Here is a 17,085-nt window from a genome sequence, read left to right on the forward strand (position 1 = left end):
TATAAATAAGTTCAGGCATGCAGCAGAGAGGGAAGAACCAAAAGTTGTAAGAGTTTCTACACCCGACTGCTGTTCTCAGGCAAGAAAACACAGATTCACAAACTACAGATTCACAAACTACAGTCAGGTAAGAACTACTTTATATTCATATTAATGAGTCTGACTAGTTTGTTTCTCAAACAAAACTTACAAAGAGATTACTTTAAGCAGACTGCGTGTGTTTAGAAGGTATAAATGTATAAACAAAAATGTTTAAAGCAGGTTATTAAAGGCAAAGTTTACATTTTTACTTGATACTGAAACTGTGATAGTGTGATTGCGCAAGTATCTTCACTACTGTATGATGAACCTACTGCTATTATAAAACGTTCTTACAATCAGATAGTTGTTACACCATATAAACAAGTTTGCAAACTGACTGCTTATTAATTTAGATAAATAATTAACCATAAAGACACTGTGAGCAGAACCACGATCCGAATACATTGATTAAAACTGACCAACAACAACAATACGACCATAATAGTTCATTTACATTTTAGGCATTTAGCAGACGCTTATATCCAAAGTGACTTACAGTACTGTGACAGTACATAGTCTAAGCCATTAAGGGTTAAGGGCTTTGCTCAAGGACCCAACTTTGACAACCTGGCAGTGGTGGGGCTTGAACCAGTGACCTTTTGATTACTAGCCAAGTACCTTAACCGCTAGGCTACAACTGCCCTTCATAGATAACAGACCGTGGAGATGAGCATGTGAGTGGATCCACATGCATTTCACTGCATTAACAGAAAGGAAACAATTTACCTGAATAATATTGTAAATATAACTAAAATTAGTTCATATAAGTCATATAATTTAGGGTTGCTTTATGCTGGGTGAGAGCAAAAGCCAGGTCATGTACTCATGTACCTGTGCAGAACTGTTCCAGATTCACCATCATGCCCCATAAATCATAATGACATTATTAATAATAATTATATCAAACTAAAGGTTATGAGAGTAAAGGATTACCTACTAAAATTCTAAATTATTAGTTTTTTTAAACCTCTGTGAACAAGTGCATTTTCATGTGCTAATAATTTGCTTAAATTACATATTTAATTTGGATATTGGAATAAGATTGGCCCACAAACCCATAAAGAAATTTTTAAAAAAAAGTCTGTTTTAATTAAGAGAAGATTATTTCTTGACCCTTGATGTGCTGCTGCAGGTCATTAGGTTAAACAGTTTAAATAGGATATGGTCCTGATAAGGGGTTGGTTCAGATCCTACCTATGGCTATGAGCTGTTGTACTGCTTCTCCTGAACTGACTGTGAAGTTGTTCTAAGCAAGGCGTAACGTTTCACTTTAATACAGTCCAGAAACAATGTGTTCTGAACACATGCTGTGCGCATGCTTCTTGCTTGGGGTGAAGCCTGTTACTGCCATGTTATGCCTAAAGCGGTTTAGAGCACCAACTGAGAATCATTTAGGTGAGGTTGATTTATAATAGACAGCAATGCTGAGTATGATAGCTATGTTGTTTTGAGGTAATGCGTATGCAGGACTGCACTTACCTGACCAAACCCAATCTTAGACACGGTCTAAAACTGGCTAGCTGGCTTGTTCTTGTTGGTATGAACCTCAGTCGCTTTTTCTGTAGCCCCTATTTTAAAAATGCCACAAGGGCACGTTCTCATATTGAGAAGAAATAGTGTTTTAAAAGCATGATTTACTTCTGGTAATCCAGATAAATAATGTGTGCTGTTTTAAGACTTAACATTTTCCACATTTGTAGACAGTCAGGAATACAGACCTCATGACTGTAAAAAGCCAGAAACACAGTAAGAGTGAAAGTCTGGCAGCATTTATCCTAATTTCTTCACTTGCCTTCTATTCGGTCTTTATCTCAGAGTTTCTACCCCACAGGAATTTTTACATTCTCAAATCTACCAGAGGTTTGTCCCTTGGTTACTGAATCAACAAATGAATCACATTGAATAATAAGCCAGTTTATCTTCAGAGACATCTTTTTTCACTTGGTTACCATGAGTTTGAGGTAGGCGTGCTGGAAGTGTGTGGGTCAGAGACTTAACTGAGCTTTAGTATCTCACAAATGACTTTTGTGTTAGAGAATTAATCCAGTCAAATAAAAGTAGAAGTAAAGCTGGACTACTGACAGTAGAGAAAAGAGAAAGACGCCTACACTATGAGACAAAACAAATCAGCCCTCCAAAAATAAATAAACCCACAAAATATCATCCACAAAGATTAAACTTTACAGTTTATAAAGAGTTTACAAAAGGCTTTTCAGCATGACTGTGTCTCTGTCCACAAAGCAAAGAGCAATAACACACAGTCTGTTAAGTTTGGTGTGAACTCCAGTGGCCTGCATCGACTCTAACTTAACTCTTTTGAATACTTTATTACAATAATTGGAACATTGACTGAGAGCCAGGCTTTGTCCAACTACAGTGCCTGACCTCACAAATGCTCTTTCAGCTGAATAGGCACAGTCAAGCACAAACACTTAAAAATCCTTTAAAATAGTGAATGTTAGAGAGTTAAAGATAGTCAACCTATATTAATGCAATAGTTTTGAATCAGGTTGTCTGACAAGCTGTTGGTTGGATGTCCACATACTTTTAGCCGCATAGTTAATTAAATTGCAATATCTGATTACAATCTAAATTAAAGTATTAAAATAAACAAACTAAATTGCTGTTTTATTGACATTGATCTGTGGTGGGATAGGCACAGTGCCACAGCTGGAAATTCTTGCTTTGTGACAAGTATTTCTGCCTCATGTGAATTTACTGCAACCCTGATCAAGACCAGTCACGTTTGCTTGTTTTATATTAGTCGATGGAGAAATGTAATGCCAGAACTGGAAAGAAAACTGGACCAGTGATCATCAGTCATTATAAAGGGGGAGAACTCAAATCCCAAAAATCAGTGTTGGTGCATGATTATTAATAGAGGAAAGCTTTTGGAGACTATAGCTGAGTTCTTTTCAGGCGTGGTACAGACAGTGCGGCCACTGGTTTCGTTTTCCCAAGACTTTTCTCATAAATGGTTTTCACAAACAATTGCGCAATTGTTTACAAAACCCTCACATTAAACAGACTTTTCTCATATAAAAACAGCCAAATGTTCCCCTTTAATTAGATCTTTTGGAAGTAAGTGCTGCTTTGGGTTTCTATTTAACCGGAATGTACAGGGACGACACTGTTTGAAGCACAGTCCATCATTTACCCTAAATACCTGGTACTGTATATACAGTGTATCACAAAAGTGAGTACACCCCTCACATTTCTGCAGATATTTAAGTATATCTTTTCATGGGACAACACTGACAAAATGACACTTTGACACAATGAAAAGTAGTCTGTGTGCAGCTTATATAACAGTGTAAATTTATTATTCCCTCAAAATAATTCAATATACAGCCATTAATGTCTAAACCACCGGCAACAAAAGTGAGTACACCCCTTAGTGAAAGTTCCTGAAGTGTCAATATTTTGTGTGGCCACCATTATTTCCCAGAACTGCCTTAACTTTCCTGGGCATGGAGTTTACCAGAGCTTCACAGGTTGCCACTGGAATGCTTTTCCACTCCTCCATGACGACATCACGGAGCTGGCGGATATTCGAGACTTTGCACTCCTCCACCTTCCGTTTGAGGATGCCCCAAAGATGTTCTATTGGGTTTAGGTCTGGAGACATGCTTGGCCAGTCCATCACCTTTACCCTCAGCCTCTTCAATAAAGCAGTGGTCGTCTTAGAGGTGTGTTTGGGGTCATTATCATGCTGGAACACTGCCCTGCGACCCAGTTTCCGGAGGGAGGGGATCATGCTCTGCTTCAGTATTTCACAGTACATATTGGAGTTCATGTGTCCCTCAATGAAATGTAACTCCCCAACACCTGCTGCACTCATGCAGCCCCAGACCATGGCATTCCCAACACCATGCTTGACTGTAGGCATGACACACTTATCTTTGTACTCCTCACCTGATTGCCGCCACACATGCTTGAGACCATCTGAACCAAACAAATTAATCTTGGTCTCATCAAACCATAGGACATGGTTCCAGTAATCCATGTCCTTTGTTGACATGTCTTCAGCAAACTGTTTGCGGGCTTTCTTGTGTAAAGACTTCAGAAGAGGCTTCCTTCTGGGGTGACAGCCATGCAGACCAATTTGATGTAGTGTGCGGCGTATGGTCTGAGCACTGACAGGCTGACCCCCCACCTTTTCAATCTCTGCAGCAATGCTGACAGCACTCCTGCGCCTATCTTTCAAAGACAGCAGTTGGATGTGACGCTGAGCACGTGCACTCAGCTTCTTTGGACGACCAACGCGAGGTCTTTTCTGAGTGGACCCTGCTCTTTTAAAAGTTTCAGGGTGTTGGCAATCTTCTTGTAGCCTTGGCCATCTTCATGTAGCGCAACAATTCTTTGCCATGAGGTGCCATGTTGGAACTTTCAGTGACCAGTATGAGAAAGTGTGAGAGCTGTACTACTAAATTGAACACACCTGCTCCCTATGCACACCTGAGACCTAGTAACACTAACAAATCACATGACATTTTGGAGGGAAAATGACAAGCAGTGCTTAATTTGGACATTTAGGGGTGTAGTCTCTTAGGGGTGTACTCACTTTTGTTGCCGGTGGTTTAGACATTAATGGCTGTATATTGAGTTATTTTGAGGGAAGAATAAATTTACACTGTTATATAAGCTGCACACAGACTACTTTTCATTGTGTCAAAGTGTCATTTTGTCAGTGTTGTCCCATGAAAAGATATACTTAAATATCTGCAGAAATGTGAGGGGTGTACTCACTTTTGTGATACACTGTATATAGAATAATAATGCTGTGAGTGCCCAGGTGGTGCAGCGGGATATTCCGCTAGCACACCAGCACTGAGATTCTAAACTCCTCGGTTTGAAACTCGGTGTTGCCACAGGTCGGCTGGGCGCTATTTAGCGTGCATAATTGGCAGTGTCTGCAGCAGACACGGGTCTGCTACCGCGGGATGACCGGACTATGTGGGTGCGGTTTTGAAACACTGTGTAAGGACCCTGATTGGCAGATAGAGAGGCACCTGTGCAGAATGCATGGGTGAAAAAGGGTTCCACAAAGGGCTGCGTGCGGGTCAGAGGAGGCATGAGCAGCAATATACCCACCTCGACTGCAATCAGGGATCCACCAGCAGTGGAAGACAAACTGACCACGCTAAATTGGGAGAAAATGCATAAATAAAATAGAAAAAAGAATAATTCTGTACTATTCATATTTCTCTTTTGACTTTGTAGAAATGGTCAGGAATAACTCCCTGGTTGGTCGCTTCCCGGATGTCACACTATGGAGTGAGGAGCCTGAGAAAGCAGAGTTCGAGATCGAGGAGACAAAAAAGGAAAATGGCTTTCGAAAGTGGTTTAGCAAAATATGCCCGTGCTGCTGCCGCCAAGCCAGCGATGAAACTGATTACAAACCCCCTGTTACTTCGGTACCAGAAGACATTCCATCAGCAGCAGCTCTTGAGATGGATGGTAAGAAACACCTGCAGTGCCTCATGGAACATGTAGTTTAAAGTTCAACCTTGATTCATTTTTTTTCCTTCTCTCACAGATAACATGCTAAGAGTTCGCGCTATAGACCTGCTCAGGTCCAAAAAGGGGCAAAACCGACAGGAGCATAACACGGACCTTTACCATGGTGACAGCCTCATCATTCGCCGAGGACAGACCTTTCAGATGTGCATAGAGCTCTCACGACCTTTCAACCCCAAGACTGACACACTACACCTCGAGCTCAAACTAGGTCAGTTTTATTAGTCAGCGTTGTTTGCTTCCCGTTGTGTGACTCAGTGACCCGGGGCAGTATGAATAACAGCTGCATTGTTTTTATTTTTTATATATTGAAATGTGGTGCCTTAAAAAATATTAAATAATTCTCTAAACTGTGTTTTTAGTTGATCTGTAAAACACTGAGTTTAAATAGTATTTAAACCCCTTGCACGTGAGCTGTAACTGAAGCTGTTCATGGATCAGCCATAAGAACAGCAAGTAAGATGCTTCTAAATAAAGCAAAGCACTGATTGCAAAGACTCATTAAACATTAAAACCACCTTCTTGTTTCTACACTCACTGTCCATTTTATCAGCTCCACTTACCATATAGGAGCACTTTGTAGTTCTACAATTACTGACTGTAGTCCATCTATTTCTCTACATACCTTTTTAGCCTGCTTTCACCCTGTTCTTCAATGGTTAGGACCCCCACAGAGCAGGTATTATTTAGGTGGTGGATCATTCTCAGCAGTGCAGTGACACTGACATGGTGGTGGTGTGTTAGTGTGTGTTGTGCTGGTATGAGTGGATCAGACACAGCAGCGCTGATGGAGTTTTTAAAAACCGTGTCCACTCACTGTCCACTCTATTAGACACTCCTACCTAGTTGGTTCACCTTGTAGATGTAAAGTCAGAGACGGTCGCTCATCTATTGCTGCTGTTTGAGTTGGTCATCTTCTAGACCTTCTAGACTCAGTGGTCACAGGACGCTGCCCACGGGGCGCTGTTGGCTGGATACTTTTGGTTGGTGAACTATTCTCAGTCCAGCAGTGACATTGAGGTGTTTGGAAAATCAATCAGTGCTGCTGTGTCTGATCCATTCATACCAGCACAACACACACTAACACACCACCACCATGTCAGTGTCACTGCAGTGCTGAGAATGATCCACCAACTAAATAATACCTGCTCTGTGGTGGTACTGGGAGAGTTCTGACCATTGAAGAACAGGGTGAAAGCAGGTTAAAAAGGTATGCAGAGAAACAGATGGACTACAGTCAGTAATTGTAGAACTACAAAGAGCTTCTATATGGTAAGTGGAGCTGATAACATGGACAGTGAGTGTAGAAACAAGGAGGTGGTTTTAATGTTATGGCTGATCAGTGTATATTGGCTTGAATTGGCTGTCTGGACTGTAACATATCATGGTGGTAGCTTCATGTTAAAGGAACGCTTTTCAGCAGCAGGGACTGGCAATCTGATCATACTTGTTTTCTCTACCAGAAAGCCTAAAATAGGAAGGAAGTTTTCTTCTAACAAGTCAGTAAGCAAAATCAACACTGCGGACCACAACACTTTGGTGGTATTGAATGGCCTTTATGTGCAGAAGAACTGTACAGTGTGAGCACATAGATAAAAAGATTTGGCTGCACCAAACAACCAACTTAAGTACGTGGTGTGAGCACTAAGCAACGAACATTTCCAAAATCACAACGTGTCTGTATGACTCAAGCTCTAGGCATGCCAAGATCCATAAGATCAAACACTATTTAGGTGTTTACTTTAATACAACAACACACAGTATAACCACTCTTAGTGGTGTGCCAGTTTATTAAAAGTTATAAATCTTGTTTTCAGTTAAACCATGTATTAGTGTAGATGTTTATACAAAAACGTGTTTGCCACCTAGTCATCTTTGTTTCTGTGATGTTTGGTTACCATTGTCAAGGTAACACAGGCCTGTAATTCAGTCCAAATCTGTGCTCTCCCTCTCTCTCTGTATGTGTGTAGGCTATAGGTGTGTTACTGCGGAGGGAAAGAAGTAATAGTAATTTTTATTTCTATCTTATTTAAACATTTTCTCCAATTTTCTCCCCAATTTAGCATAGTCAGTTTGTTTTCTGCTGCTGGGGGATCCCTGATTGTAGTCGAGGAGGGTATATTGCTGCTCACGCCTCCTCCGACCCACGTGCAGCCCTTAACGGAACCCTTTTTCACCTATGCACCTTGCACAGGCGCCTCTATCAGGGTTCTTACACAGCGTTTGAAGACCCCACCCACATAGTCCGGTTATCCCGCCCTAGCAGAAACGTGTCTGCTGCAGGCACTGCCAATTATGCCCGCTAGATGGTGCCCAGCTGACCGGTGGCAACGCCGAGTTTCGAACCTAGGAGTTCAGAATCTTGGCGCTGGTGTGCTAGCGGAATATTCCACTGTGCCACCTGGGCGCCACGAGTAATATTTATTTTCAGAGGACCCCTTTCTGGCAATCCTACTCTCACAGACGAGCCAATCATTGTCTGTATAGGCGCCCAAACTGCAAGTAGTAGAGCCGAGAATTGTACTCGCCTGTATAAAACGTTAGCTCTGCTGTGCTAGTGTGTTTTATTGCTGTGCAACCTGAGCGCCCCTGTGTGGAGTTTGCATGTTCTCCCTGTGTCCGTACCAACAGCAATAAAAGATACAGTCGTTTATTCCAAACTGCATCCTGCTGTGTGTGTTGCAGGTCCCAAGCCGATGGTATCAAAGGGCACCCTGGTGACTGTTCCTCTCGTTGAGGAGCTGCAAGACAAGAGCTGGGAGGCCATGGTTATCGAACAGATAGGCAACAAGATCAAACTGTCTGTCAACTCCCCGCCAACCGCTCATGTAGGTCGATATGAGCTTACAGTCACAACAACGACCCCCGACGGCTGCACCACGACAACCCGTAAACCTGAAAATGATATCTACATGCTGTTTAACCCCTGGTGTGAAGGTAATCATTCGTAGATCCAGCAAGTAAGGTAATTTTGAATGTAAGTAAATTATTTACTAACATAAAACTACATTTCTCTCAGAGGATTCTGTGTACATGGACAACGATGATGAGAGGAAGGAGTACATTCTGAACGATGTTGGTATTCTGTACTACGGAACTGAAAGTCAAATTGGAGTCAGGACGTGGAACTTCGGACAGGTATCAGCCATCACTTTCCAGCATAAACAGATAGAGAAAGATGAGACAGAGTGGACAGTGTACCAAACAAATGCATTTCATTTAACACACAGGACAGTTTAAGGGGGTGTCTGTTTGAACCTCTCATTATGATGTTAAAATAGGCTGCTAGGTAACAGTAATGAGGCTGCATAGCTACCCCCATTAGAGTGATTTATTGTCCTGGTCATCCTGTAGACTAAAACACTGTATGTAATACTGTTAGACTCTGATAGATATTCTAAAGGATATTTGTGGTCCTGGAAAAAGCAGTACTCGTGATTTTGGTAAGATTACTGGTGTAGACAAGTTCAGTGCCCATTGAGCTTGTCCAGATAGAATATTTGACTCCCAAAACTCATTACAGAAACTCTATGGTCCCATCTGATATCACCACTTTTACTGTGAGGGTGAAATCAGGGTCTGATAGATTCCACTTTAACACAAACATCTGTACCTTACTGAACTGCTTCACATCAGGTCTTTGTTTTACAGTAGGGTTTCTGCTGTAGGTAATAAACCTTTGTGGAGTTCAGAAGTTGAGTTAAATCCCTTTATACTGGGCCAGTGATAGCTCAGTGGTTAAGGTACTGGACTAGTAAACAGAAGGTTGCCGGTTCAAGCCCCACCACCACCACCAAGTTGCCACTGTTGGGTCCCTGAGCAAGGCCCTTAACCCTTAATTGCTCATCGTGTTCAGCTCATTGTGTAAGTCGCTTTGGATAAAAGCGTCTACTAAATGCTGAAAATGTAAATGTACTGGTTAGCACCACTGGTTGATTTATCTGAGAGACTGAGAGATGCTTATAGTCCTGATTTAGCTCCATCTGATTTCCACCTTTTTGGACGCTCAAAGAAGCTTTAAGAGAAAAAAGATTTTTATGTGATGATGATGTGAAAGCAGTGCTTCATCAGTGGCTACATGCTTAACCAAACATATTTTTTGCTGATGCCATTAAAAAGTTGGTACAACGCTGGAAAAAATGCATCGGAAGGTGACGATGTAGAAAAGTGACGGCATTTGTTTTTAAAATTCGTAATAAATAGACTTTAAAAGTGTGGAAACTTTTTGAAGAACCCTCGTACAATTAATCTAAGTGGCGTTAATTGTATCACATAACCGTAGTTCATTCTGTTTGCAGTTTGCTGATGGGGTTCTGGCAGCATGTTTGTTCGTACTGGAGCAGAGTGGAACCCCTGCTTCAGGCTGGGGAGACCCTGTTAACGTGGTCAGAGTCGTGTCTGCCATGGTGAGTGCACTTTATAACAAAATGACTACATAACAAAAGCAAGCAACAAAAGCAAGAACTGCAACTAATGCTTTCAGTAACTAAAGACCATTTTAGGTGATGTGATTCATGCCACTGCATCTCAGTGGGGTTCAAGTGACCAATCCAAAGCCTTACGTTTGTTTATTGTAGAACATTCAGAGGTCAGAGGCTTGTTCTTGTGATTTAAATTGTCATCTTGTTGCATAACCACGTTGCATTTAAGCCTCAGATCATGAGATCATGAACAGAGCAAATAAAAATTAGTTTGTTTTTTTTTTCCCACAATGACCTTAATTGTTTTTGGAAAAGTAAATGGTGGCATTTAAATCCAGTAACACTGTGCCTCCTGCTAAGCATTAGGGGGTGATAGGCTAGGTTTTTCAGCATTGAAGAATTTTGTCCAAATGCTTGGATTATGACCAAAACACACTTTAAAACCAGTTTTAAAAAGGCAAAATCAGGATACAACTTGGCTTTTAAAACTCATGCATTAGTATGAATTATGTGTAAATAAACATCAAACATCAGATTGTTCAAAAGGCTTGGATTGATGTAATGGAGCTAAGGGACCATATAAGCAAGCAAACTGTCTGTGGCCACCACTTGCAAAACCATTCCCTCTGTGGTGGTTGTCTTGCTGTTGCCTCTCCAGTGCACCTGTTGCCTCTTTCATTTGCACCAAAGCAGGTGAAGTCGTATGTGCTTCGTAACTAGACAGATTGATCCCTGAAGTTTAATTATCTTGGTGTAAGACTCTAATAATTGTTTCCTTTATTTTTTGAGAAGTGTGTACAGGCCAAGTATTTAGAAAGGAACTGACTACGGAACTGACAACCTTTATTTTCTAAAATATCCATCCCAGAGTTTAACATTCAGTTGTAACCCCCTCTTGTGACAGGTCAACTCCCCTGATGACCAAGGTGTGTTAGAAGGTAACTGGTCCGGTGACTATGATGACGGAACCGCCCCGACTGCGTGGAGCGGCAGCGTGGACATCCTGAAACAGTACCACAGAAATAAAGGCTCACCTGTTCAATATGGACAGTGCTGGGTCTTTTCAGGAGTCACCACCACAGGTACGTTGGGAGTGTATTGTAGACTTTTTTTGCATTGAGAAACTTTTGGATGTCTGAAGCCTTAATTTCTTCATCTCATGTCTTCGTCTTTCGCCTCTCTCTCAGTTCTCAGGTGTTTGGGCATTCCTACCCGCAGCGTCACAAACTTCAGATCCGCCCACGACACGGACGTTTCCTTGACACACGATGTATTCTTGAATGAGAACCTCGAGCCGATCAATGAGCTTAATCAGGATTCTGTCTGGTACAAACACACCTTATTCACATTCAAGAACCATTATGTGTTACATTATGCAATACAATAACATGCAATATGAATACCAAAAGTATGAGCTTACTCCTCCTAATTCTTGAGTGCCAGTGTATTACACCCACACCCATTACAAACAGGCGTGTACAATCATTTCTATATTATTCTAGAATATTCACAATCAGCCCCGGTTCTGGACTGCTTTGCTTGGGGGGGCAGTAAAACCTAATGAGGGGGCATGTTGATAGTCATGTTTTTGAAGCCAGAAATATATTCAAGGCTTGATTTGTGCATGAATGATGACAGCCAAGCTATTGATACTGGCTTAAAGTGATGTATGAGGTAAATAAATAAAAATGCATGTTTTCGAACTTAAACTTAAAACCCAATGATTAAAAAATACATGTTGATTATGTAAATGGAGAAAAAAGATTATCTAATTGTATTTCATTTTAATACGCCCCCTTAATTAAATTGCCATTAGTTCATTAGCCTAACCGCTAACGGCTAATAAAATAATTTAAGCAACACCTATGTAAGAGGTAAGTAACATTAAAGCAACGAAAAACCACAGTTAAGCAAATATTACCATGTGGAAGTCAGTTTAACCTCAGAAGAGTGTTTACCAGTATACCTGCCTCTCGCTCACACTAACAGAACATATACTGCCGAACTGAACTGTTTGGGGCAGTCTGCCGATTTTTATATGACTCAAAGAGCCAATCAGGAATAAGCAAGGAAATATCTTCACACTGTAAAACAAAATGCATTTTTGTGATTGGTTAAAAAATAGCCGTTGCTTGCATTGTGCTTGGGGGGGCAAAGACACAATTTGGGGGGGCAATGCCCCCCTCAGCCCCCCCCTAGCGCCGGCCCTGTTCACAATACTACCACAGACATGCTTGGTACAGTACAGTTGTCAGGTTTATTTTTATTTATTTTATTTTGTTAGGATTTTAACATGGGCAGCAGGGTGGCTCGGTGGGTAGCACTGTCGCCTCACAGCAAGAAGGTCCTGGGTTCGATCCCCAGGCGTGGCGGTCTGGGTCCTTTCTGTGCGGAGTTTGCATGTTCTCCCTGTGTCTGTGTGGGTTTCCTCTGGGAGCTCCAGTTTCCTCCCACAGTCCAAAAACATGCAGTCAGGTTAATTGGAGACACTTAATTGCCCTATAGGTGAATGGGCGTGTGTGTGTGTGTGTGTCTGCCGGCCCCGCCCAGGGTGTTACTGTGTGCCTTGCGCCCATTGAAAAGCTGGGATAGGCTCCAGCACCCCCCGCGACCCTTATTGGATAAGCAGTTAAGAAAGTGAGTGAGAACTTCTGTAAATAATCCTCGGATAATCAACCAGGAGGTTAAAATATGGGTGCAAGTGGGTGTTTTAACAGGGCCGAGGCCTAAGATGTGTCAAATCTAGTATTAGAATGGCTAAAGAAAAAAATTAGCTGTCATCATCCGACCCAGTGGCGTTAGGTTTTGTGCAGCAGGGATGGGTTTGTTAGACAGGGCCAGGTTTTTTTTAATCCTATACTGTATTTTACTTTCAAATTTACCCCTCCCCCCCAGAACTGTAAAATTGTAGTAAATATTATGTAACTATAGTAGCCAGTAACCAAGCACACAAGAGCTTGTATTTTTGGCATCATTTACTTCGTACCTGAACTTTTATTTCTGCATTGTGATCATCTGCTAAACAAATCAGGACACGTCCCACTCACCCATTACACACATACATATGGTGCAATATGCATCAGTGGAGTCTACGCTTGCCAGGGGGCTTAGAAAACCAGAACACTGACATTAAGTATCTTTTATTTGACTGTCTCTGCAGGAACTTTCACGTGTGGAACGACTGCTGGATGTCCCGGCCTGATCTGCCTCCGGGAATGGGAGGTTGGCAGGCTGTAGATGCGACGCCACAGGAGATGAGTCAGGGCTCGTACTGCTGCGGTCCTGCTTCTGTGTCGGCTATCCGTGACGGACTGGTCTTCCACAAATACGATGCGCCCTTCGTCTTTGCTGAGGTTTGTTTATGTAGCAGTGAAGCGTACTGTTTTGTTAGAATGTTAGAATGCTGTGTACTGAGTGTGATGTGTATCTTCAAGTCTTAACTTGCAGATCTACTAGTGCCAAGTCCAAATTTTCCCACGCTATAAATAAGTGAAGGCATGCAAAACTACTACAGTACTAGTAAGTAAACAGTGCCAAGTCCAGTGTGTTGATTAGATTTGCTCTCGCAATCCCTAAAAAATAAATCTGGTGTAGTATTAGCTGTAGCCTCGCCCCAGTTCCTGGTGTGATTAAGGGGATTTGGACCTACATTGCCTCACAATGGGTGGCAACCCTTCAGGTGTCTTTGACTAAACTCTGGAAAGTGCTGCATGAATAACACTCTGTACGCTCATTACACATAAAGTCAGACTCGGACATATCAACAACAGAGGTAGACAACCATGTGTGTGTGTTGTAGGTGAACAGTGACAAGATGTATTGGCAGAGGAACCCTAATGGCACCTTCTGTCAGATCTACTGTGAAAAGAACGTAGTGGGTCATTGCATCAGCACCAAGGCAGTTGGCTCAGATGAGAGAGAGGACATAACACACCTCTACAAACACCCAGAAGGTGAAAACCTTGAACACAAACCTTTTCTTTTGTCTTTCTGATTATTCATGAAGCTCAGTGTACTAAAACATACCAGGCTGGAGTCCAAACTCTCAGTCTTTCATACAGATTTTGTTTTTCTTTGTGTTGATGAAGCTTTTGTTTACTTCTATCATTTCCACTAGGATCTGAAGAGGAGCGAATCGCTGTAGAAACTGCCTCCCGCTATGGCTCGAAGCCTGACACCTACTCGTCTGCCATGGCCAAGGACGTCACGCTAGAAGTCACCATGGAAGGCAAAGGGCCTCAGATGGGAGAAAACGCTCAGCTGTCCATCATATTAAAAAATGACAGTTCTGAGCAGCGCAGTATCACCATGCATAGCCAAGTGGCAGTCATGTACTACACTGGAGTGCTGAAGGGCATCGTGAAAAAGGACGACCTGGAGGTGCAGCTTAAACCCGGAGAAGGTAAGAGACCAGTCACATCTCTTTTGTACAGTTTGTTTGAACACACACATTCTCTCACGTGTTCTGTTTTATCGATATGCTTGATTGGGTGGCACAGTGGTCTAGCCCACCACAGCTAAGATCCGGGTTTGAATCTCTGTAATTGTCCAGCTGGGCATGTCTGGGGTCAGGGTTGATAAATTGGCACCCTGTTCAGGGTATTCCTGCCTTGCTCCCAGTCTGCCTCGACTTGACAGCCTCATTTGATCACCTACTGCCTTGTCACTGCAAAGCTCTCCAACACTCCTCTCACAACCCCTCTATAGTTCAGACCGTGGACTGGACACTTCTGTATGAGCACTATAAGGACCAGCTGGTGGACCAGGCAGCGCTGATGCTCACCCTCTCTGGACGAGTCATTCAGACCCAGCAGGTTTTGGCCACCCAGTTCAACTTCCGCCTGCACACTCCAGACCTCATCATCACAGTGAGTTAAACAAAAATTTGTGCAGTCCTAAAATACAAGAATGCTCCCAATTGTATATTTGTTATTACAGATCAGTTTATACATGTACATTTGCAGTTAAAATATAGCATGCACTTGAACTCTTCTGCAAACTACACTCATACAGTAAAGATCTGTAGCAGTAAGCACCTTTACAACTAGATGGAACTAATTCCATACATGAATGTTCTGATGGTGTTTTTTCTAATAGACTTTACCTTTTTTAGTTCCAGTTTAGTGTGAGCAATAAAGTGTCACCCATTACTTTACAGGCTTTTTTTCTTTTTAATTCCGCACTTTATTTTCAAGTCAACCATTTTTTCAGAGCTAGGGGAAAGTGCCTAGACATAGAATCCATGCTAGTTTAGTGTTCCTATTGTTAACTGATACTTCTATTAGGTTATAGTGCAAGTCTGTACATTCAAAAGTCTAATTACCCTGGGTAAAGTTACGATGCTGCCCACAATGTACCTTGAAACTTCAAGTGTAGGATATTTTAATTTGATTATCATTTTAAATGACAGTCTATCAGTACAGAAGTAAAACTAGAGAGGTGCATTTCCTGAAGATGCAAGAGTGATTGCAGCTTAGCAGACGTTTAGCATATGCTAATGTAAAGCTAGATGGTTGCTATGGTAATGGGTAGTTTTTTAAAAAGGTGCTAAGCAGTTACTAGAATAATGCCAAGTGGTTGCTAATATGTTGCTAGGTGGTTGCTTTGGTAGTGGGACAATCGCTAAGGTGTTGCTAGTCAGTTGCCAATATTGTAGGTCTTTAGGCTTGAATTTCTACATCCTCCCGGTCTGGCCTGCTCTGACTTTGGTTTTATATGCAATTCTGCTTTATAGCCTGTAGGTGACGCTGTGGTGGGGAAAGAGGTGGAGGCTAAAATCACATTTAGGAACCCTCTGCCACGTGTGCTAAGGAATGTGAAGTTCCGTATTGAAGGCCTGGGCTTGCAGAACATAAGAGAGATTTCCTACGGGTAAGTCACTGCACCTGATTTTTTGGCCAGACGCCCCCGTTGCTCAGAGTTTCTAATTAAAAACTGACGTTGGTATGATTTCTCCCTCTCACACAGAGACGTGGCCAGACTTGCAACGATTACCCTGACAGAAAAGTTCATTCCCACACAGGCCGGTTCACGGAAGCTACTCGCCTCCCTTGACTGTCAGCAGCTCAGACAGGTTCATGGTGTTGCCGACATTGAGGTCAAGGAGAAGTGAGACCCCCCATATAGTGTGCATTTCTGATTTTGTCATATTTTGAGAAAACCCACAATGAACTCACAACAATAACAATAATTCTTAGACAAAGAAGTGTGTGTTCCAATCATTCAGTCGCCACAACCAGGGCATGAACGTCCCTTACGGGGGTATGAAGATTTGTATCTCCCTTTAGTCACTGAAAACTAATGAGCCAGTAAAATAAAACAATTTTCTGTACATTGTGTACATTGTAAATACATACAGTACAGTACATGGTGCTGATGTGAAACACCACTTTAATCAAATGGATTGGACTCTTTCTCAATGATTGGTTTTAGTACCTGTCAATCAAACATGGGGACGGGGCTAAACACAACCCATCAGCTGTTCAACACCTTCCAGAAGAGGATTTATGAATATGAACACATTTATGAAGTGAAGTCTTAGGAAAACAAACAGAATGTAGTTTCATATCGAACGTGAATGTAAATAAACTCTTTTGTTGTCATAAACCTTAATTTTACTACATTTGTACATTTAAATTTACGTTCATGGCATTTAGCAGACGCACAATTGTGACCAAATCTAATTCAAGCAATCGAGGGTTAAGAGCTTTGTTGAACGGCTTTAAACTAGCGACCTTTCGATTACTAGTCCGGTACCTGAACCACTGATCTACCACTGCAGCTGTTACTTAGCAATAAAACGTGACCGATTGTTTTCACTGCATTACTAAATAAATTCACTTACAGTTCCTGAATGTGTCTCATTAAAATCTCTTGATCTGCTGTTAATTATAGATTTCATGTATTTAGATACAGAGGTGTAGAAATACTGACACAATGTTTCATTTATCATTATGAACCGATAAATACTGTAAATACTGTGCTGTTTATGTTTTATTTATCATTTATTTTACATTTTAATAACTTATTTGTGTTTTCTGATTCATTGTCATACCAATTATTA

General features: G+C 41.7%; 1 protein-coding gene across 1 annotated transcript; it reads left to right on the forward strand.

Moving 5' to 3' along the window:
* Nucleotides 1–38: 38 nt before the first annotated feature.
* On the forward strand, nt 39–17,042 carry LOC134333067 (protein-glutamine gamma-glutamyltransferase K-like). Its single transcript, XM_063014868.1, has 14 exons — nt 39–127; nt 5,305–5,541; nt 5,621–5,812; nt 8,287–8,538; nt 8,621–8,739; nt 9,900–10,007; nt 10,927–11,104; nt 11,210–11,348; nt 13,183–13,375; nt 13,822–13,975; nt 14,140–14,424; nt 14,730–14,890; nt 15,757–15,893; nt 15,990–17,042. The coding sequence occupies exons 2-14, from the start codon at nt 5,307–5,309 to the stop codon at nt 16,132–16,134; spliced, it is 2,298 nt and encodes a 765-aa protein (XP_062870938.1). The 5' UTR covers nt 39–127; nt 5,305–5,306; the 3' UTR covers nt 16,135–17,042.
* Nucleotides 17,043–17,085: the final 43 nt, after the last annotated feature.

The sequence above is a fragment of the Trichomycterus rosablanca genome, chromosome 19 (assembly GCF_030014385.1).
Source record: "Trichomycterus rosablanca isolate fTriRos1 chromosome 19, fTriRos1.hap1, whole genome shotgun sequence".
In the NCBI taxonomy this organism is placed as follows: Eukaryota; Metazoa; Chordata; class Actinopteri; order Siluriformes; family Trichomycteridae; genus Trichomycterus; species Trichomycterus rosablanca.

Excerpts from the sequence above, each read along its gene's own strand:
- LOC134333067 (XM_063014868.1), top strand. The coding sequence starts at position 5,307 with ATGGTCAGGAATAACTCCCTGGTTGGTCGCTTCCCGGATGTCACACTA. Across the intron at positions 5,542-5,620 it reads AGCAGCTCTTGAGATGGATG|ATAACATGCTAAGAGTTCGC; the intron begins GTAAGAAACACC and ends CTTCTCTCACAG. Across the intron at positions 13,376-13,821 it reads CGCCCTTCGTCTTTGCTGAG|GTGAACAGTGACAAGATGTA; the intron begins GTTTGTTTATGT and ends TGTGTGTTGTAG.